General features: G+C 37.7%; 1 protein-coding gene across 1 annotated transcript in view; it reads left to right on the top strand.

Moving 5' to 3' along the window:
• Positions 1 to 3,129: 3,129 nt before the first annotated feature.
• The window catches only part of LOC107038717, a 50,003-nt gene continuing 30,230 nt past the window's right edge, over positions 3,130 to 22,902 (top strand). Inside the window, exons 1-2 of the mRNA XM_015257972.1 lie at positions 3,130 to 3,333; positions 3,448 to 3,547. Of these exons, the coding sequence (XP_015113458.1) occupies positions 3,457 to 3,547 (91 nt within the window). The 5' untranslated portion in view covers positions 3,130 to 3,333; positions 3,448 to 3,456. The remainder of the gene's footprint in view (positions 3,334 to 3,447; positions 3,548 to 22,902) is intronic.

Raw genomic sequence — 22,902 nt, 5'->3', positions numbered from 1 at the left:
AGAGGGAGACAGGGAGAGAGGGAGAGAGGGAGAGGGAGAGGGAGAGAGAGAGCGAACGGCTGACGAAAAACCTCAAATGATTCTTTTTCTCCCATTCTGTCCGTGATGTTCCACAGACCCGTGCGCGCCTGCGCAAATGTTCGCAAAAATGCTGTAGCGAGTGGGAGCGAGACGGAGACATCTCTCTCGCACAAGAGGTTTTCATTCCCGGCGCCGGATTTAGGGGTTGGAGCTAGAAAATTGCGTTTAACTTTGAATCCATAGGAGATTCGCGGGTACGATCAAGACAAAATTTGTGGTAAATGTTCTAATAAAAAATATGGAAAAAATATAAATTCATCGATTCAATGTCACGATATAAATAGCAACATATATTAAATTCGCTCTGAATAAACAAACAAGCTATTGAAAAAAAAACACTGATATTCCGAATTACAAAAACAAAAAATTCATTAACTTCAATTTTTCAAATGGAAAACATTTCTTTTCCCCATTTGATTTTCACGCGGCTCTGGGGGATGAACGGTTGGGAATAGGTGTAACTTATCCCAAATATTTTTTGTGTAGAATTTTGAGCTCTACAACTTCGTATTTTACATTTTTGGACGTACAGCGCGTTATTCACGAGTTATTTCGCAAATACCGTTTTCAGGGGTAGTTTTGTGGCTTTTTCAACCCCCGCACAAACTTGGGGAACCTTAAACATCCGCCATTAGTTTCATACGCCCAAATCACAAATTGTATCAAAAATGGACCCTAATTAGCAAACATTCGTATGTTAGACCTTCGTTCATTGGACTACTCCGGACTCACTCGACGACGGAGAGCCGTTCGGGGTTTCTCCGCGCTTTTGAAAATTCATTCCTCCGTTCCTAACTGAGATTAAGAGATGAAACCGATGTCATTTATTAAAAATATAATTCTCGATCGGTAAGCTTTGGTTTCATTACTTCATCTCAATTAGGGAGGGGAGAAATTAATTTTTGAATGAGAAGAACTTGTTCAGAGTTACTGCGCGCTTTGAAAATTCATTCCTCCTCTCCTAATAGAGATTAAGAAATGAAACCCATGTCATTTATTGAGAATATTATTTTCGATCGATAGATGTTGCTTTAATTCTTTCTTCGCATCAAGGGGGGGGGGGGGAGAAATGAATCTTCCAATCAAGGGAGCCCCTCCGGACTCACTCGACGCCAGAAAGCCATTCGGGATTTCTCCGCGCGTTCGAAGATTCATTCCTCCGTTCCTACTTGAGATTAAGGAATGAAATCGTTGTCATTTATTGAGAATTTAATTCTCGATCGATCGGCATTGGCTTAAATCCTTCATCTCAATTAGAGTGGAAGAAATGAATTTTCCAATCGGGGGAATTCCTCCGAACTCGACGTCGGAGAGCCGTTCGGGGTTTCTCCGCGCTTTTGAAAATTCATTCCTCCGCTCCTACGTGAGATTAAGGAATAAAACCGCTGTCATTCATTGAGAATTTAATTCTCGATCGATCGGCGTCGGTTTCATTCCCTTCTCTCAATTAGAGGGGTGGGGAGAAATGAATTTTCCAATCGGGGGAGCCCCTCCGGGCTCACCGTTCGAGGTTTCTCCGCGCTTTTGAAAATTTATTCCTCCGTTCCTATCTGAGATTAAGAAATGACACCGATGTCATTTAATAAAAATATAATTCTCAATCGGTAAGCTTTGGTTTCATTCCTTCATCTCAATTAGGGAGGCGAGAAATTGATTTTTGAATGAGAAGAACTTGTCCGGAGTTACTGCACGCTTTGAAAATTCATTCCTCCTCTCCTAATAAAGATTAAGCAATGAAACCGCTGTAATTTATTGAGAATATAATTCTCCATCGATAGATATTGCTTTCATTCTTTCATCGTAATTAGGGGGGGGGGAGAAATGAATTTCCCTATCGGAGGAGCCCCTCCGGTTAGTCCGCACTTTTGAAAATTCATTCCTCCGCTCCTACTTGAGTAGGATAGAATAGAATTTCCCGAAGATTCCAAAAAGCTTCATTGTTCTTCGTGCATGAAAAATGGGGATCTTCGGGAAACTCCTTGCGATCACAAGACTTTTACCGATTTATTTTTCTCCGTGTGACGTCCGTATAGAAGATCAAAAAATCAATTTAACTTTGGGATAAATGGAGAGGAGAGAAAAACGTGAATATCTCGGAAATTAGATGCGACAAAGTGGGCCCTTTTCACGTGGACGTACACATATAATTGGACTGAAATTAACAGAAATTTTTAATTTGCAATCACGAAATTCCTTGAAATTTCCGTATTACGGCAACGCGATAAAAATTCCCAATAAGTGTTCCCGGAATTTCCGCGAAAATATTACTGAAACCTACAGACATTATTCCTGAATTCAAGACTTTCCTTTGATTTTCAGGATCATGTCACTAGAAATTTTTTACAAAATGACTTAATTTTAACATTGCTTGCTCATTGCATTTCAGAAATGCAGCTGCCTAAAAAAGACACATCGATTCCTAGGAACAACGTTTTTTTTTCTCGGTAAATACAGACAATAGAGAAATGTCAGAGTACAGTGAATAAACTTCACTCGTCAAAAACTCCATAATGGCAGAGTTAAATTCCCNAGGACGGGCACGTGTCAACGCGACGGAGACGACAATGAGTGGGAGCGAGCGCCATACATATTGCTTTCTCACTCAGGGGGGGAATAAATATATATAATCGAACATTACTATAGTAAAAAAAAAACAAAATCTGCACAATTATTCAATAGAATCACTGGATAACTATAGAGTTTTCCAGCGACAGCGCTGGGATTTTCTATGAATTTTTTGAGCCACGTGTCAATAATAAATATGTCGAGAAAAAGGAAAAGACTTTTAGATCATTAGATTCTGCATTCATTATACTATTGATTATAACATGTTCGATTTTACATTCCTGACAATTATTACAAAATGCGAGGAGCTACCGTATTGAGAACCCCTTTCCGGTTATCGACAAATTTATACTCGGGCCCTACCATACCAACAGTTCCGTACGCTCCATCGTAGTCCTTGCGCCACCGCTAGGAATTTTGCTGTTGAACACTTTACATTGGCCCTGCTGATCTCCCCCTATAATCTCTGTCAAGGCTTTTCATTGGCGTTCGAGATCCCCCATATAATCTTTGTTGATAAAGGATAAAACGATATAATAACTGCTTTATTTCGCCAAGAACATCTGCAAGCGGTGACTAAATTATTCTCGTAATCCCGTCATTAGTGCTTGAAACAAAAAACGTAATTTAAATCTTCTCGTTTTTCAACATTATCAGAAGTTGATATCGCAAGGCAAAGAATTTTAGGTTAGTCTACTGGTTGTCACGGGATTCTCACTATATATTTACAAACGTAATGCGTACTTCACGCATTGCAGTTATACCTAATCAATATCAAGTAATAATCTTTTTCATCTACAGGATTTTGGAATGGCTAAAAGAAGGAGCATGAACAGAAGATGGTCCAAGAGATCTGGAAATAATTCAGCATTGCTGAATGATGACACGAATGTTCTCGAAGGTGAGTCAGTTCCATAAAGTTCCTTGTGAGAAAACCATTCATTGTTCTTGAAATTTATTGAATAGAAATTCATATAGTATGAAAATGAAGAATTTCGAACCTATTGCCATTCATTTATGGGCGCGTTTCGCAATCGACTTAGTAGCAGTAGCAGTACTGTAACCCTATCTAATTTCGCTTTACTGCAGCTACAGTAGTTGATTCCGAAACGCACCCTATATGAGGTTAATTGGTCCTCACTCGTTCAAAACTCAACGGGCATTTTTCATACAATTGAGGAGCTTCAAAAGTTATCTTAATTTTTTCAAAATTTTCTACGAGTACGTTTCGAAAATTTTCTTGAACTTTGTTTTTGTTGTAGAATAGTTTGTTTTTGTTGCATAACTATAGCATTCTAACCAACCGGTTTTTATTTTTCAGCCATTAAATGTCTCGTTTTCTTTCCACAATTTTTCAGGCATGCAAGGTAAATTTTTCTGTCAAATATCGAAATTCATAGGATGACAAATTCTATTAGAAAATCTCGAAAACCTAGAACTTGAGCCAACACTTCCTCCATTTTTATTTTTTCTATAAATCATTACAATTAAAAAAACGTTTTTTGAACATAACTAGAAGGCGAGTAAAGGCTTATATTTATATAAAGTAGAAACGTAAGAAATCTCATGAAAATTCCAAATTTGATTTTCAGCAAAAACTTTCTCCTTACGGATCAAGAAATTGACAGCAAAATAGATCCAGAGCTTAGCCTACCTTTTGATTATGTTTGAAATGCGTATTTCTATTATGACAATTTTTACAAAAAATGTAAATGAGAATAAATTGTAACGCACTGTGTTGAATTTGAGTCTTTCGATCGTTTTCAATAAAATTTGTCATCTTATGCGTTGAGGTGTAAGAAAATTTATTTCTTTTGCACCCCTAAAAAATTGGAAAATCAAGCAGTTTAACAGATTCCATATGACAGATTAAATACGATTGTTACTTTATAAGTTATTATTTTTTCGTTTTTTATATTCATTTAACCCTCTTTGGGAAAATTGGACTAACTTGCTATTTGAGTGGTGGAGTGGGGAATTGTCAATCCGTATGGAAAGCGCCTAGAGTGGTGGAAACACTTCTCAAGAAAGACGCTTAATTAGTCATAAGTTTCCGAATGCATCCCAAGCTACGTTCGAAGGCACCGAATGACTATAAGAATAGGAATGACGATTCAGCTTTCCCTGAGTAGGCATGTACAGGGTTGGGCAAGTAAAATATCACCTGTATTTTTCCCAAGTTGTCTACATGAAAAAAACAAGTAATTTACCAAGCAGGTTTTAGATCTTTTTAACCGCGTGTCTCGCCATCGCGGGTGGTTGAGAACAACAGAGTTGTTCCGGTACGAGAGCAACCCCGTTAACAGTGGGTCAAACTGCGCAATGGCCATAGCTCGCGAAGATCAAACATCGTAAGAGTCATACTTCGCGAGGGCCAAACGTCAACAAACAACAGAAGTGGGTAGAATAATCTCAAGGGCAAAACGACAGCAAAACGTCAACCAAGCAGGCAGCAATAACAATCACATGATCCCAAAGATTATGAGGATTAAATAAGAGGAACAGGAAGGAAAATCGTGAAGGGTCTAACGGGAGACATGATCCTCGCGAGGTATCGCGCATGAAAAAATTCAATAGAAAACCTAGCAAATTCGCTAGAAAATTCTGTTGGAATTCTATAGGAATTCTATGGGGTTTCTATAGGATTTCTAATGGAATTCTATTGAACAATTCAATTTGCTTTTTGGACTGATTCTATTGGATATTCGATAAAAGTCAATAGATTTCGAATTTTCACTCGGATTCTGTAACGCAAAACAAAACAAAATCCCGCGGAAAAAAATTGAAAAATTTGTGTCCATTAACTCTAATATAAAAAATCTCAAGAGAAAAATTCGAACAGAAATTCGAAATCTATCAATGTCTTTTATCTAATATCCAATAGGATCAGTGGAAAAAAGTCGAATTATTGAATAGAATTCCAATGGGAATCCTATAGAAACCCCCATAGTATTCCTATCGAATTACAATAGAATTTTATAGCGAATTTGTTTGGTTTTCTATTGAATTTTTTCATACGTGATGACCCCTGCGACATATGAATTTTGCAACGTTGGCTTTGTGAGATATGACTGTTGCGACGTTCGAACCTCGACACATATCGTCGTTGCAGCGTTTGACCCTCGCAAAGCAGCTCCCCCGCGAGATATGAGATATGACCCGTGCAACATTTGACCTTCGCGTAGTATGACCCTCTCCATATTTGACTCTGCGAGGCATGATCTTTGGCAGTGTCTATTCACACGGTCCACGGTAAATTTTAACGTCGATATAGGGTATATTTTACCGTGGATATACGGTAATTTCTACCGTTGATATAAGGAAAGCAGTGGGGTACGTTAGGCCCATTGTTTTACAGTGGATAAAAGGTAATTCTTACCGTGGATATAAGGTAAATCAGTGGTGTGCATCGGGCCCATTTTTACCGTGGATATAGGGAAGATTTTCACCTTGGATATGAAGTAATTTTTTTTTACCGTGCATATAAGGTGAGTGAACGGCGTGCAGTGTTTCTACTTTTTACCGTGGATGCAAGGGAGATTTTACCGTGGATTTATGGTGATGTCTACCGTGTATATAAGGGAGATGAGTGGTAACCATCGGGTAGGGAAATTATCTCGCGGATCTAGTTGTATTATGGGTTTAAGCCTTCAAAATTTCAAAGATCAGGGGGGTGACGACCAGGGTTAAACGAGAGAGACAAATAAAGTTAGTAGGCCAATCAAATAAGGACTTTTTTTTGGCCGAAATCGAGGATGATAGAAGAAGGATAAAAACTATGAGATATCATGCGGAAGAATGATATGAAACACATACTAAGTTTTTGGGATTGTAGCAAACTGGGAAATTGTTTAAAAAAATTCAAAACTGCAAAATTAAGCGTCCACGCGACCTTTTTTGCTTTACGCCGACGAAACCGTGATAGATAGGATAAAAATGCATAAGGCTTTATTTGTAGAGCATAAAATTTCCTACAAAAAAGTCAATGGCGGCATTTTCGCAATTTAAACCGTCAAGTCGCCAAGCGCGCTCAAAGTCGAACTACGAAAAAGCTGATTCGCCGCCAACACCGAAAAGTCCATTTTAGTTGCAAAATGCAAATAATTCTTCACAGAATGTCTTCAGGAGAGAAAATTTGTTTAAAAACATTTTTCAATTTTTCAGGAGTCCCCATTTTTCTCTTTTTTTTCATTTTTCAACCAAAATTTGCCATAACATAACTTTTGATCCAGTTATCTTATTGCAATAAGAACACAAGGTGATTTTTTCTCGTTCTCTCCTCTTCATTTTCACTCTTTTGACCTTTTCACTCAACTTTCATATTTAACTTATTATTTGTTGATAAAATAAAAAAATTGCTGTTCTTTCAATATATAATCTGACTGGAAAAATTTTTGATCAAGCTCGGTAGCTTTATCCCAAACTTGAGTCATTGGGATCAATCTTGAATTTTTTCATATTTTTCTTGGCATTTGTTAACGTAGATTTTTCATAATAAAAGGAAAAATGTTCGATTTTTATCATTTTTTCAATGTCTAAAAACTCTTTGATTTTTTAAAAAATGTTTTGATATCTTGGTATTTTTTCATATTTTCAATACTTAGTGAGCTATGAATTATTTTAGATTTNATAATAAAAGGAAAAATGTTCGATTTTTATCATTTTTTCAATGTCTAAAAACTCTTTGATTTTTTAAAAAATGTTTTGATATCTTGGTATTTTTTCATATTTTCAATACTTAGTGAGCTATGAATTATTTTACATTTCGGGAAATGTCGAGGGGCGCGCCCCACTTCACGCGCTTGATCTCCCCACTCTCCACATTCTCCGCGTAGCGGAACTTTTGCAAATGTTTCCTTTACTAATTTCCTCCAAAAATATGAAAAAATTGAAAACAAATTTTTGTTAACAATCACATCCCAAGTGGGTTCAAATAATTTCTCATGATGCATCCGTAGAGTTTTTTCTCGTATAATAATTCCAAGGAAACTTAATTTAGACCTGGCGCCTACAAATTTTGACTCTTATTTAAATTCAAATTGGAAAATAACTATTTTCATCAATATAATTTCTCATCAAATTAGCACTATAAGTACAGAGGTGCAAAACAGAAGCTCCCATTGAGTTTGTGCACTATTGATTGTCAACAAAATTTTTTTTTGTAATTTTTTCATATGTTTGGAGGAAATTAGCAAAGGAAACGCTTGCAGATGTTCCGCGACGCGGAGAATGTGGCGAGTAGGGAGATCAAGCGCGTGGAGTACGGCGCGCCCGACGACAACATTCCCCTAAATCTAAAATAATTTATAGCTCACTAAGTATTGAAAATATGAAAAAATACCAAGAAATCAAAATTTTTTTTTTTTTAATCAAAGAATTTTTAGACATTGAAGAAAATCGAAATTTTTTCTTTTATTATTAAGAATTTACGTTAACAAATGCCAAGAAAAATGTAAAAAAATTCAAAATTCATCCCAATGACTCAAGTTTGGGATAAAGCTACCGAGCTTAATCAAAAATTTTTCCAGTCAGATTATATATTGAAAAAACAGCATTTTTTTTTAGTTTATCAACAAATGATGAGTTAAATATGAAAGTTGAGTGAAAAGGTCAAAAGAGTGAAAATGGAGAGGAGAGGACGAGAAAAAATCATCTTTTGTTCTTATTCCAATAAGCTAACTGGATCAAAAGTTATGTTATGGCAAATTTTGGTTGAAAAATGAAGAGAGAAAAATGGCGACTCCTGAAAAATCTGGAAATATTTTTTAAAAAATTTTCTCTCAAGACATTCTGTGAAGGGTCAAGATGCATCCTAATTTTTTTCAGATTTTTCAATCAACTTTTTCATAAATTATTTGCATTTTGCAACTAAAATGGACTTTTCGGCGTTAGCGGCGAATCAGCTTTTTCGTAGTTCAACTTTGAGCGCGCTTGGCGACTTGACGGTTGAAATTACGAAAATACCGCCATTGATTTTTTTATAGAAAATTTTATGCTCTACAAATTAAGTATTATGCATTTTTANCATTTCGGGAAATGTCGAGGGGCGCGCCCCACTTCACGCGCTTGATCTCCCCACTCTCCACATTCTCCGCGTAGCGGAACTTTTGCAAATGTTTCCTTTNAACATTCAATGTTATAGATGGGTGATGGAGAAGCTAGAAAAAATTGACAAAAATGGATAAAATCAAAGACAAAGAAGTAAACCGCATGACGAGTCGATTCTCCAGGTCGTGTTAATTGTGAAATCGCTGCGATAATAAGTAACTGTTGGAAAAAAATTTCAAGAGTCCTTTCTCGATGCAAAATTATCAAGATAGTCTTCTCTGCCCCCATTTCATCGAAAAAAAAGTGTCATTCCACCACTGATAGTATTCTATCTGAACAATTATCCCCACAACAATCGATCTTAACCTCACTTTTCATGTAAACCGTCAAGACAAGGAACGAACGACAATTTTTTCCTCAATCGACTGTACGTAAAACGAATTAGAGAATATTATCGGTTTTGAGCAGCGTCTAACGTCAGGATATTCACCTCTTTCAAGGCTGTTCTTCTCGTACAAGCCATATAGGTAGCGCAACGCGCGGATTTGTCGATCTGTGCTGAGCACCTCGTGCGCTAACTGAGCGGCAATATAAATATGAAGATGAATAGAAATTAACTCAATTTTTTAATCAATGATTTCTCTTGTTTTTTTCAAAAATGGATGGAAATGGAGAGAAAATAGCTTGATAATTTTTTACTAATATGAAGGATTTCGTTGTCGAATATACATATTCTCTATATATTCTTCGTCAATTTAAATCAATTCATCCAGTCATTATCAATTCAGTAATTGACTAATAAAATCATGAATAACGAAATATATTCAAACAGGAGATTTGTCTGAAATGTTTGTGTTTGAATGCAGTCAGCTGTTTGACACAGAGAATACGTCTGAAGAGTCAAATGTCTGAATCACTTCTAAAAAACTGAATTTCAGACGCAAAACCTGTCTGAAAATAAATGTGTGAAATTTTTCAGACAAAAAAAATGTTTGAAGCGTTTTCAGATACAAATTGTATCTGAAATTTTCAAGCATCTAGACCATTTTAAGACACTTATGATGATTCAGATGTCTTTTCTCCGTCTGACATCTGAAATTCCGATAGGTGTCAAACATACTGTTTTTGCAGCGTTTTGCTCTCTCGTTTGACCCTTGTCATCACTCCCCTGATCTTCGAAGCCTTAACGGCTCAAATCCGCGATATAATTGGATCCACGAGACAATTTCCCTACGTAATACTTACCACTCATCTCTTATATACACGTTAGACATTACCTTCGATCCACCGCAAAATCTCCCTTGCATCTACGGTAAAAAATGGACCCACTGCACACCATTCACTCACTTACATGCACGGTAAAAAAAAATTACTTTATATTCGTGGTGAAAATCTTCCCTATATCCACGGTAAAAATGGGCCCGATGCACACCACTGATTTATCTTATATCCACGGTAAGAATTACCTTTTATCCACGGTAAAAATGGGCCTAACGTACCCCACTGCTTACCTTATATCCACGGTAAAATATACCCTATATCCACGATAAAATTTACCGTGGACCGTGTGAATAGACACTACCATGATCTTTGCGAGATGTGAATCTCATGAAATTCAGTGGGTTACTGCACTGATATTCGGGTCAAGCGGTTTTCTACCAGTTGTTAACCTTTTGACCATTTAGAGGTAAATTACCAGTATTTGATTATGTACCGTAGAAAAACCCTGATTTTCAGTGAATGACCCCATTCTGGTCATGTATATTGGGTTTTGTTCGATGAATATTAGATTTGCATAAGAAATATGGTGTAGAACAAATTTTATTTAGTGGAGTAGTTTCCGAAATGTGCAGAAACGAGGTTTTTTTGTGGCGCTTAGGTGTATAGAGACACAATAATAACTCGTGGTTGTAGAATGTAAAGGCGTTGTATTTATCGCAGAGAGATGTGTTTACTTCGAATATATAAATCGGACTGAATTTAACTGAACTGACTGAGCTCTTCGTCGGGGAGCGTGCGAGTTTAAATACCTTCTGTCATCGAAGGCTCGATAATTGTCCCGAAATTTCGTGAGGGACAAGGATAGGTTGATGTTTGTCTCGAACGCAAACGTGTAGAATATTCGAGACGCGCTAAATCCAAACCGAAAATATTAATCTGTTGTGGCTCGCGCCACATTTTTTTTCCTTTTTTTATTCAAAGCATTCGAACCAGTCGGCTTATTCTCCTAAAAAAATGACTAAAATACATATTATATATAAATTACATATTTATATAGTTCTTCTTCAAGTTCTTAATTATAATAATTTACGCAGAACACTTAAATATTTAATTCAGAAGAAGTTAACAAAGGATCAATATGTAAGAAAACCTTTCTATTTAAATTTTTCAAAAAGATACTGATTTCATAAAGTAGAGAGAGTGGAGAACGGACTAAATCTTGTTTCTGTCACATGCATAGTTCTGTCATACGACTATGTTCAATGAAATATTTACATAATACAGAATACAATCGACCATAATTGCATACTCTATGATTATTTAATTCATCCAGATGCGAGAAAAAAATTATATTCATATAAATTATTTTATTTCAGAAAGTATTGAACAGATTGATCTAAAATGTTATACATCAGTATACCTCAACAAAACTCACGTGTATCCAAATTTTCACATTTTTTTTGCAATCTTTACCCACATTATGGAACATCAAAGTAACTCACCGGTAAAAAAAATGATAAAAATGGAACTGATCGAAATAAGAAAGGGAAAGCGACTAATAACGCTCAAATTAATGGTCGCATGTAATCTATCTCATGTCTGTTATACTGGTCATTTTTCATTATACTCACGTACGGCCATATACATGACTAGCTAGTATGCCCGACGTTGCCCGGGCACCTTTTTTTTCTGCTTTTTATTTTTGAATTGAAAATAATTTTTTAATCAATTTTTTGGTGGTTTACATGGGTTAGAAAGAAAAACAAATCATTAGCTTGACAATTTCCATAAAACTTATTTTGTGACTCATTCTTAAGTAGTTCTATAACAGAAACATGAATTTAAGAAATTGGGTTTTAATTCTCGAATTTGCTTCGAATTTCTAGAAACTCCTTGAATTAACTCAAAACTTTTTGAAACTCCATGCATTCCCTCGAAAGGTCTGGAAACTCGTATTTTTCTCGAAATTTCTAAAAACTTCTCACAATCCTTTCAATTTTCCAGAAACTTGTTGAATTCTCACGAATTTCTTCGAAATTCCTTGCATTCTCTCGAAATTTCTGGAAACTTCTCGAATTCCTGCGAAATTTCTAGATACTCCTTAAATTCCCGCGTAATTTCTGGAAATTCCCTGAATTCCCTTGAAATTTCTAGAAATTCCTTGGATTATTATTATTACTATTATTATCGTTTATTGAGAAAGTCAGCATAGCTAGTACATCTCTACCTTACAGAGTACGTCGTGTGTTTTGATGTGCACATAACATTTCTAAAGTATTACAATTATAACTTAATCTTTCCGTTTTTTTCATTGAGTGCGGTGTCTTGTTTAGAATTTAAATATTTACGCATCCGTTTATGATTTTGAAGAGTGAACCTTACTGTTTTAATACAGTAGGACTCCTCTAATTTCGAGCCGGCTATTTTCGACAGGCGGAGTCACCACGTTCCCACTCTCGCGCTTTCAGTCCCCACTCCTTCCATTTACGGAATGGTCCCATCATCTCTCGGGCGCATAGCCCTATGCTCTCGAGTGTTTCCCTAACCTCAATCATTGGGAAAAATGTCGACGGATCAATCCGGGAGAAAAAACAATTCAGTCAATAGAAGTGAAACTAAAGGTGATAAGTGAAATCGAAGCAACGACAGTTTCAGTGAATCAAGTGGCTCATTAAACTCACGTATTTTTAGTTTTCGTTTATTTTTATTCGTTTCACATTTTTCTTGATTGATGAACTGTGGGGTTGTGTGGACTCACTGTTGCCCAACGATTGAAGATAGAGAGCTACATAATGCGTTCTCTCTCTGGCCTCCCCACTACGCGCGCTTGGCCAATAAGAGCGAGCTGGCTATTTTCGACTTCTCGGAATTCGTTCTCCCGTCGAGTCGAAATTACAGGAGTCCTGCTGTACGCTATATTTCATGCCTGGAACAGAACGGGAAAAGTCATGTGTGAATCCCGGACACCGATCGACATCCACACCCCAACAAAAAATTCACATGAAGAAAGTTCTCCTCTGGATCTGGTGGGATATGAAGGGTATACTCTATTACGAATTTTTGGAAACGGGTCAGACAGTTACTGCAGAACGCTACAGTTGACAATTGAACAAATTGAGCGAGGTACTTGATGAGAAGAGGCCATTTCCTGGGCAAGCGACCCGGAAAGTCATGTTGCTCCATGATAACGCTCAACATCATGTTGCTCGCGCGACGCAGAAAACGATTTTAAGCTTCGGCTGAGAGGTTGTCCCGCACGCGGCTTATTCACCGAGATTACCATCTGTTCTGTCCATGCAGGACGCCTTGGAGGAAAGCCGCTTTCAAACTCTGGACGATATACGAAAATTCGTGGATGACTTCATCGCCTCAAAGCCTGCAAGTTTTTTTCGCGGTGGCATTCGTATGTTGCCCGATCGATAGCGCAAGGTCATCGAAAATGATGGGCGATATTTCGAGGATTGATCTAGTATTTATATATTTTATAATGTTACATATTTTTTGGTTATAAAAACGCAAAGATTAAGTTATAGACCTAATATTACAAAACTTCGTTCCTGTCGTTCTTCAATATACTTTTACATTGTATTCAGCTCAGTCCGTTATCAACATACACTAGATATTGCACATCCATAAGTTAGGCGTGTTCTCCTCCTTCAATAATCTCTCAATACTATTCAGCTCCACCAGACCGAGGACTGAGACTTCCTCCGAAATTTCGTCGAGTTCAAGCCCTAAGGCCCAATCTAGCGCACAGAATACGAAGGTCGTAGGGTTGACTCAGTTGATCGTCCTCCGGGATCTCTGGACGGGGGTAACTTCATTATTAAGGGTACTTCCCGCCACATTCTCAACCCCAGACCTCGCTCCCCTGCCCTGACTTCGATCCAGTTCGCCACCACTGATCTCTATACTGGATAGACTATCCTGTAAGACACTGGTGGCCCAAGTTCACTGATCTCTATATCTCTATATTTTTCTGATGTTTTATTATACAAAATCAAGGATTTGAAGGGAGGATTTTCATTGTGGTCAATTGAAATGATAACTGGGACGATTGCCGGGGGGAATAAACACAGAAAGTGGAAAAACCATTCATCTTCCGACAAATTCTTACATGAATATAAATGCTCTTTTTAAAATAGATATTGTGTGGTGCAATGAGGTGACATTATCGTTACAGGAGAGGATGAAACAAAGATAATAGAAGCTCGATTTTGATCAGGTTTAAGTGAAATAGCATGGGCGGAATGATAAGGACAATTCGATGCAGATCTAATTGAAATATAATAAAATAAAATAAAAAATTCTAATTGAAATAATTCTATCTTTTTCTGCAATAGAAAATAACACGTGGTATTTATTAAAATTATTTTTCGTAATTTCAAGGACTAATACAATACAACAAAGACATTATTCAACAGACTGTGCGAGCTATATCACTGCCAGTTTTATTATTTTATCACCATTAGTGAATTTCTCATATCTCCAAATTATTGCCTTGCATTGTCGAATGCAATTCATATTTACTCTTTCTTTCTATTATGATTTGAGCCTGTTTCATATACATTACCTGCTATAATATCTACTTAAAGTTGCATTACACATTTCACTGATACAAAATCAGAAACTTATGGAAAGACAATTCTTTTGATTTGGTGGATCGTTTTTTGCAGTATTCCCACCGAACCATTTTTTCAAAAGTTTACAGAATGGAAGGAATGAATTATTTCGTAACCTCACTGACAATTGAACTCTTCCTAAAGACATTCGTCGACAGGTAATGCCCAGGTATTCGCTGTTGATTGACAGTCACCGAAATTATTGGGGGTTATATATTTGGGGGTTATGGGACCGGAAAAATGACACAGTCAGATAACCATCTCAACTATCTAGGATTCTAGTCGCGCAAGCGCATTGAGGCATCCTGTAGTTCCGAGGCCATACAAGGGAGGCGCTGGCGAACTATTCAAGGCCCTCAGTTTCCAGCGTACTCGACCCGTAAGGATAGTCTATCCAGTTAGTATAGAGATCAGTGTTCGCCACGTGACTTTGCCAACATTCTACGCTGCCGAAACGTCCGGTCCGGTCTTACCAAAAAACCTCTCTTTTTGTACACCTTCCAACGACTTAACACTGCCTTCGCCTCTTCAGACGAACCCAGTATCACTTTTAATGGTCGGGCAATCCTGTCCTCGCGTAGTTGCCCCAACCTGAATGTTTGCTTGACTCCAATCGCGTCGGTTCCAGGCACTGTGAGCACCTCTCTCCCCTTCTCCGCCGTCTGTTCATGATTCTCTCCCGCGGTCTCCGGAACATCGAATAGAATAACATTTATGGCATTAGGCCCGATAAACCGCGATTCTAACCTCGCTTTGCTCGGTTGCGGTTTACGGGCCCAACGACATAAAATAACATATGTCACACGGCGATAAAAGTATTTTCTGGCGAATGTGATTATAATCATCGCCTTCAGCTCGGATTATAAAGCCACATTCGCCAGATAATACTTTTATCGCCTGATGACATAATATACTATTACCTCCCTTATTTCCCTCTCCTCCATCTCCGCTCGAGAGCCTCTTCCCTCTGTATCTTGTCCAACTTCGTCATTCAACCCTCGCCATTTTCAGAGCTCCTCGTTTCCTCAAGACGCCCGACTCGATCCTCCAACTGCTCAATCTGTTGCTTCACCTCCTCCAGGTTGGCTGCATAGCCATCGATCCTCGCCATACATGTGTCCAATAGGGATCTCACCTCCATGAATTCTTGTGAAACCGCTTTTTTAACTGGCTCGACAATATTGTCTCCAAAAGCATTAAAGTTGGCCAGCAAGACCTCCTGGACGTCCGCCTTAGTCATCCGCACTGAGGAAGTGGGTCTCATAGTAGCAGGGTAGGTAATATACCGAGTACGCTAATTTGCCCAAAGAGTTACAGATCCTCTGAGATTTGACCACTGATCTCTATATAACTGGATAGCCGATCCCTATGGCAGCCAGTGAGTTTATTAGAAAGGTACGCAGCGCCTCCGGATAGTAGTCAGCGAACTAAGATTCTCTCTAGTGCGCATGTCCGTGTCAGCTGCAGGTAGTGGGGCAGTGGTAAATTTACCGAGAGCATTGGGAAATATTATAGGATATTTTACCGTGTAGGACATCCAGAATAACAGACGAACTTTTGTCAATAATCAGTGAAAACTGACATTGTCTATAAACGCGAAAGGAAGCCGAAGCATGGAGGAATATCGAAATTAGTACAATTGTTATTAATATTGTATTATTAATGAATTGTATAATCGTTAATAATTGAAAAAATTGAATTTTTAAAAACTACAAAGAATCGCCAAAGAATGTTATTAGATTTTTTTAATCGTAATTTTTTGCTAGATTTAATTGACGTTTTAGTTTTTTCAAAAAATCAATTTTGAAAAATCAGGATTTAACCCACTGTCTTATGTCAAAGTCCATATCTTTGTTGTAAAGAAAGATTAAAATCGGAATTTTTGACTCAAAATATGAAAAAAAATCAAGAAATTTTTTGACACATGATTGTATGAATGACCGTTTTTTAAACAATATCCATTATTTATTTATGAAACGGAGATGTTTGAAAAGAAAATAATATGTTGAAAAATGTAATTTGAATGATGCTGATTGTGTATGAATTTTTTATAAATTTTCTCACGTAATTTAATGGAAAAATTTAATAATTGAAAATTTCGACATCTATAGTGTGGTCAGTATGAACTTGTAGCCTACTGATGAGCTACTTTAAGGAAATTAATGTATTCAGGAAATTGGGAAACTCAAAATAAATATTCAACTGAATTTATTCGTTCGAAATTTTTTTGTATTTATTAAACTATAATACACCTAGACTGATCGGAATTTATTGATTGAGTATACTATACTAATTTTACCTTTTTCAATTATTATTTACAATTTTCGACCTGAAATTTCTGCTCGTGAAACTCGTGATCGGTCTTTCAGTTGATGTATCAGCAGCAAATGGTCCATGGTGTCATCAATCCTAGTTTTTATTTTTAAAAAACAAACAGACATAATGTAAATGTCTCCGTAAAAGTAAAAGTATTGCCTTAACGTATAATTCTAGGGGAGGGTAGGCTAAAATAGACAGGGATCTTCAATGTTATCATCACAATAACTACTTTACCCCACCGCCCCCAAGACAAAGAAGGCGAAAAATAATGTTTTAACAATCGATTGATTAAGCATTCTGCAGAGAATAAATGAAAGAAAAAATGATATATCAATACAGTAGAAAAAAATTCCAATCTTTATCAAACAATAATAGAAACAGTTACTTCAAACTATAAAGCTTTAAATACATTAAAAATAATAAATCAACTCTGTAGGCAAATAACAAAATTAGTTACTTCAAACTATAAAGTTTTAAATACATTAAATATAATAAATTCGCTCTGTAGTCAAATAACAAAGACAGTTACTTCAAAATATAAAAGCTTTGAAACATTAAATATAATAAATCAACTCTGTAGTCAAAGTTCAACAGNACATTGAATATAATAAATCAACTCTGTAGGTAAAGTTCAACAAGGCTTGAAGGATCATAATCCAAGCCAGTAGAGTGGATTTTTTACGTAGGAGTTAACAATGCTTGAAGAAGCATAACCTAAGCCTGTAGATCAGCTTTTTAGGTAGGTCCCACCAATGCTTGAAGAAGCATGACCTAAGCCAGTAGATCAGCTTTCAAGTTAGGGGTCAACAATGCTTGAAGAAGCACGATCTGAACGACTAGGTAAACTCTGAGATCAGGGGTTAACATTGATTGAAGGAGCACGACCTGAACCAGCAGACCAGCTTTTAAGTTGGGGTTCAACAATGCTTGAAGGAACACGACTAGAGGGACTAGATAAACTCTGAGATCAGGGGTCAACAATGCTTGAAGGAGCACGACCACAGGGACTAGATAAACTCTGAGATCAGGGGTCAACATTGCTTGAAGCAGCATGACTTGAACCGGAAGAGAAACTCTCAGTGAAAAATTACTGGTGAGCCCAAACAATTTGTCTTGTCAGGAAGTGTCGAATTTTCGTTCCAGTAATGGAAATGGATAAATTCTTCGTTGCAGCAAACATACGAATCTCAATATAATGTATTAAGATGCGCTTCGTGAGTATGTACATGTGATTCATGCAGTTATCAAAGCAAAATATCTCGTGGAAATGTTCCTCAAGTTCTGGAAAAAGTATTTTTCTCGATGATAATAATTCACGATATGCGGCATTGGCGAGGACAGCTGGGAAATTTGTTTCAATTGGGGGCCTACCCATATTGCGATTACACGCTTGTCTGAAGAGTTTCTCTGCTGTAGCACAAATAGTAATGACACTGTCAGAAGGAATTGTCAAGCCACCTCTTGATTTTATGAGAATCAGAGCGACAGAATTGTTTGATTTTTGCGTTGGCGCTGTCAGAACCTTACAGCCATCGAGACATTCAGGACATTTCACTGTTTTAGTTAATTGTCTAACGATGTAGCCAGCAATATAACTAACGCAGTTAACTGAAAAATCCGTGAGAGCACTCGGGACTGCCCAAGCAAAATTCAAAAAATCATTCAACTCATCAATCGTGTCATTTCCTTCGACAGAATCATTACTAGTCAAACCGAATTTACACTCTACCACACGATTTTCAACCGCATTGTACACATCAAGATTATATCGATCTATTTTTGCAACCCGTTTGATTTTACTCGAAGTAATATGTTAAATTTTTTTCTGATCCATGAGACGAGTATTGCCAGTCATAATTTGTATATCATGCCGAATCAGGAGTCTTTTATAAGCGGAAATAAATTGCGTGACAGTTGGGTTAGGACACCAACCACTTCGACCTCGTATTGCAGCAAAAAGTAACTCCAGATGATCCTGGCTTACTTTATACGTCAACAGATATCTCAGTGGTGCATCCTCCGGCTTGACATATACATCAAACAGTGCAATTGACGATAAGACTGCAGTATAAAACCCTATAAAACCTGTTTTCGGTCTACATTTAGAAATGGGAGTATTGTCGGTCAATTTCAACCCGGCTAAATATTCTATCGCCCCTAATATTCGCGTACGCCAAATATATTCATTTTCCCTCCTCAATGGACTCTTGAAACCTTTTCCCCACGGACTACGAACATTCAAAAAATCGAAAATTAGATCCACGTTACGAATAAAATTAACAGTGCCCTCGCAACCTTCGAATTGTGGTAAACGCAAAACATTCCAGCAAAATTCTATAGCGTCTGCAACACTTGAACTGAACGTCTGGGCCGCTAAGTAAACTTTCATAATCATTTTTTTACATTCTAAATGCATCGTACGTAATTTATTCCCTAACCGCAATCCTTCATCTTGTTGGAGTAAAGCTAGGGCCTGAATATACTTCCACTCAATTTTGTTGTTATTATTATCAATAAGAACGTGCCAATCGCCCAAAGTATTCCGAATGTTTTTGAGGTCATGACAAGGGTCAACTAAAACATGAACAACAGGTTGTCCTTCAACAGGATGAGAGAAATAAGGCTTCGCGAAAGAATTCATTGTCATGACCGCTCTTAATTTCTCAAGTGCAGCAAAATGCTCGGGTGGACCATCTAAAGTTAACGAGGCAACTTCAACTCCGACATTAGCTAATCTAGTGAGACATTCTTTAATGAGATTCGCTTTGGATTGGGAAGACATGCCATCGATAAGAAAAAAAGCAACTGGAAGGTTCCACGATTCATCGAGAGAAACGACCAGAAAAACTAGAGCGTTTTTTGCCACAGAAAATTCAAATTTACCAGCTGCTCCAATACCAATATCAACATATCCGCGCATTTTCCCATCCCTCGTGCGTTGAACACCAGACTTAATCCCCATCTCATCCATCATCATTGCACAAATGAGGCGTCTGCCCTGCTTACTGTACTCTTCACTCTTGATTTTAAGAGTATTAAAACACTCCTCAGAGAACCCTGGCTCTGCGTCTATAGTACTGTACCAAGAACGTAGAACACTAGGGTGAGGAAGTGCTGCTTCCAAGGTTTCTCGAACATAATTATAAGCCTTGGGCGAATAAAAATGCAGTGTCAGGGCAAAACACCTCAGTTGTGGCGAATATTTCTCCTTGGACCGTTTACTTTTCTCCACATTCCCATGCATGCGTTTAAAAAGCTCTACTGAAATGTCATTGAAGCCATCAAGACTGAACATACCATCTGCTCGAAGTTCATCAGCTTCACGTAGTGTGGCTACAATCTCCTTGAAGCTTTTAATTCTCTCCTCATACCGGTGGTTCTTCTGGAGGAGCATTTTCTTTTCCGCAAGCAGCTTTTCGATTTTCAAGCGCGAATTTTCGAGCTTACGGTGAACAGCATCTCCATACTCTGCATACGTGTGGTCGTGGAATATGACACCAACCTGTACCGATGATATTCTCTTAGTTGGATCTGTGAACAAAAACAAAATATTTTTCTTAGTCCCATTTTTTTATTATCTTTGAATAATGTCATTATATTTAAAACATTACCTGCTATTTGCGATTGCGATGTGGAATGGGAATAGCCTCTCGTCTCCGACGGTAATGAATCGTCTAGTGATGATGTCCTGCTACCTGAGATTGAAAAAAAATAGGTCAAAAATAGGACACAAGTCTTTCATGTTTTTTAAAATTCATATAAAATGAAAAAATTACCTCCTTTCCGACCATTCATAGAAATATCACTCAGTAGTGGAGAGCTTAATTTTGGTCCTAGTTTCTCTCCCAATGTTTCATCCAGTTTTATCCCTGCAAGTAGACATTTCATTAATATTTTCAAATATCTTAAATCATTTCCTCAGATAACTATCTTATACCAAACATGCTTCCAATAAACCTAATTGCAGGATCATAGATTAACTCACGTGTATTCATACTGACGGTAGGCTCTGCATCGGACGGTGCTGATAAATTTTCTTTATCGTGATGAAATAGCGTTGGAACAGAACCCTTTCGTAATCTCACTCTGAAGTCTCGAAAATCGATTGATTCTCTGGAAAAGTACTCTGCACAGAGCATATGCCACTCCTTTGGCATCCAATTACTTTTCCCCATGTTCCTCACCCACAGCTTCGCTAATTTTTCATCCTTGGGGAATCTACAAAATGAAAACAGTCAATTAATTATAACGTAAATATAAACGTGGGTACTTATGTATAAATGTAATTATTATTTTAAAAAACGACACGAAATTGAGTAGCTATTGTTATATACTTACCGATGAAAAGATAAATCTTTGTTCTTCTCCTTCGTTTTTCCACAATAATGACACCGCACCATTTTATCAACAAAACAAAATAATTTCCTTGGAGACCGCTCAACAAACAACCGACGTGTCCAGCGGACTTGGGGGTTATGACTGAGTCATAATGACGCATGGGACGGAGAATGTTTCCACGGCAATTTTCCGAGCACGTGGCCCCCACTGCGGCGCGCATGCGCACTGACGTCATCTTTAGTACCTGAGCTACTATACGGCAGCGCTGGCTGACACTTCAATTCGCCTCACTTTGAGAGTGGTGGGAGCATAGGGATCAGCTATCCAGTTATATAGAGATCAGTGGATTTGACCGACTGAGTCGATAGCTCAGCCTAGCGGGCTTGGGTACAGTCATCCCAAAATCAAATGACAAGTTTGCGGTAAATCATTGAAACGTAAAGTCACAGAGTGGTAGGAATGGGCCCATGCCCAGCCGAAAGACATGATGCGAGTTCGAAATTTGAATAATTCGAAATCCATAATCAAGGAATCGGGAATTCAGCCAAGATTGAAAAGTTTGTTTGTGGGAAATGGAGAATATTTAAAAAACAGTTTGTTCCCTCATATGTTCTGAATACAGGGTGTCCCACAACCGCTCCTTTTCCTGAAAGGGTATTGAAGAGGGAGCTTTTTGAAGTGGAAAGTTCCTCTTCCGTTTTTGGATCTGAGCTTATTTTTTTTGGTCTGACCTTTTTTTATTTTGGGGTTTTTCTCCTGATTTCAGGGGCAAAGTTTTTTTTTTTAAATTGACAAAATTTTTTTTTCTTTCTTGAGGGGAGGGGGTGAGGAACAAGGCTGAGCCCAAATCCTGTCTCCAAGATGGGAATGGGATTTTCTTTCTCCATTTTGTGCTCTCAATTCGCATGGATTTGGGAAAATTGGGCACTTCGAGGGGGTAAAAGCCACCCCCGTTTGAAACGGGGATTCGAAATCTTCACTAAATGAGGGGAGGGGGTTGAGGACCAAGCCTGAGTCCAAATCCCGTCTCCAAAAGGGGAATGGGATTTTCTTTTTCCATTTTTTGCTTTGAGTTCGCATGGATTTGGGGAAATTAGGCACTGCTAGGGGGTAAAAGCCACCCCCGTTCGAATCGAGGAAGTTGATATTTTCACTGAATAAGGGGAGAGGGTTGAGGAACAAGTCTGAGCCCAAATCCTGTTTCCAAAAAGGGATTAAGAGTTTCTTTTGCCATTTTTTGCTCTCGGTTTGCATGGATTTGGGCAAATTCGGTACTTAGAGGGGTTAAGGCCCGGGTGTAATAATTTTTTCCCCCTTGAGCGATTTAACGCCATCATGTTTGGCGGTTGCATTAGGAATTAAAAAATCCCTAATTGCGCCGTCGGTAACTATGCGATTGACTAATAATGGTAATCGAACAGGTCCGTATGTAGGGGATCAAATCAGGGGGCCTAATTTTTCCTCCCCCAAAAATCATCACATGCATAAAAAAAAAAGATTTCTAAACAATGATAGAGAGGTGTATATATATATATATATACATACAGGGTGTCCCGCAACCGCTCCTTTTCCTGAAAGGGTATTGAAGAGGGAGCTTTTTGAAGTGGAAAGTTCCTCTTCCGTTTTTGGATCTGAGCTTATTTTTTTTGGTCTGACCTTTTTTTATTTCGGGGTTTTTCTACTGATTTCAGGGGCGAAGTTTTTTTTT

This window comes from Diachasma alloeum, unplaced genomic scaffold, assembly GCF_001412515.2.
Source record: "Diachasma alloeum isolate Michigan unplaced genomic scaffold, Dall2.0 Dall_scaffold_00287, whole genome shotgun sequence".
Taxonomy (NCBI): domain Eukaryota; kingdom Metazoa; phylum Arthropoda; class Insecta; order Hymenoptera; family Braconidae; genus Diachasma; species Diachasma alloeum.
This window is presented reverse-complemented; position numbering and strand designations above follow the sequence as displayed.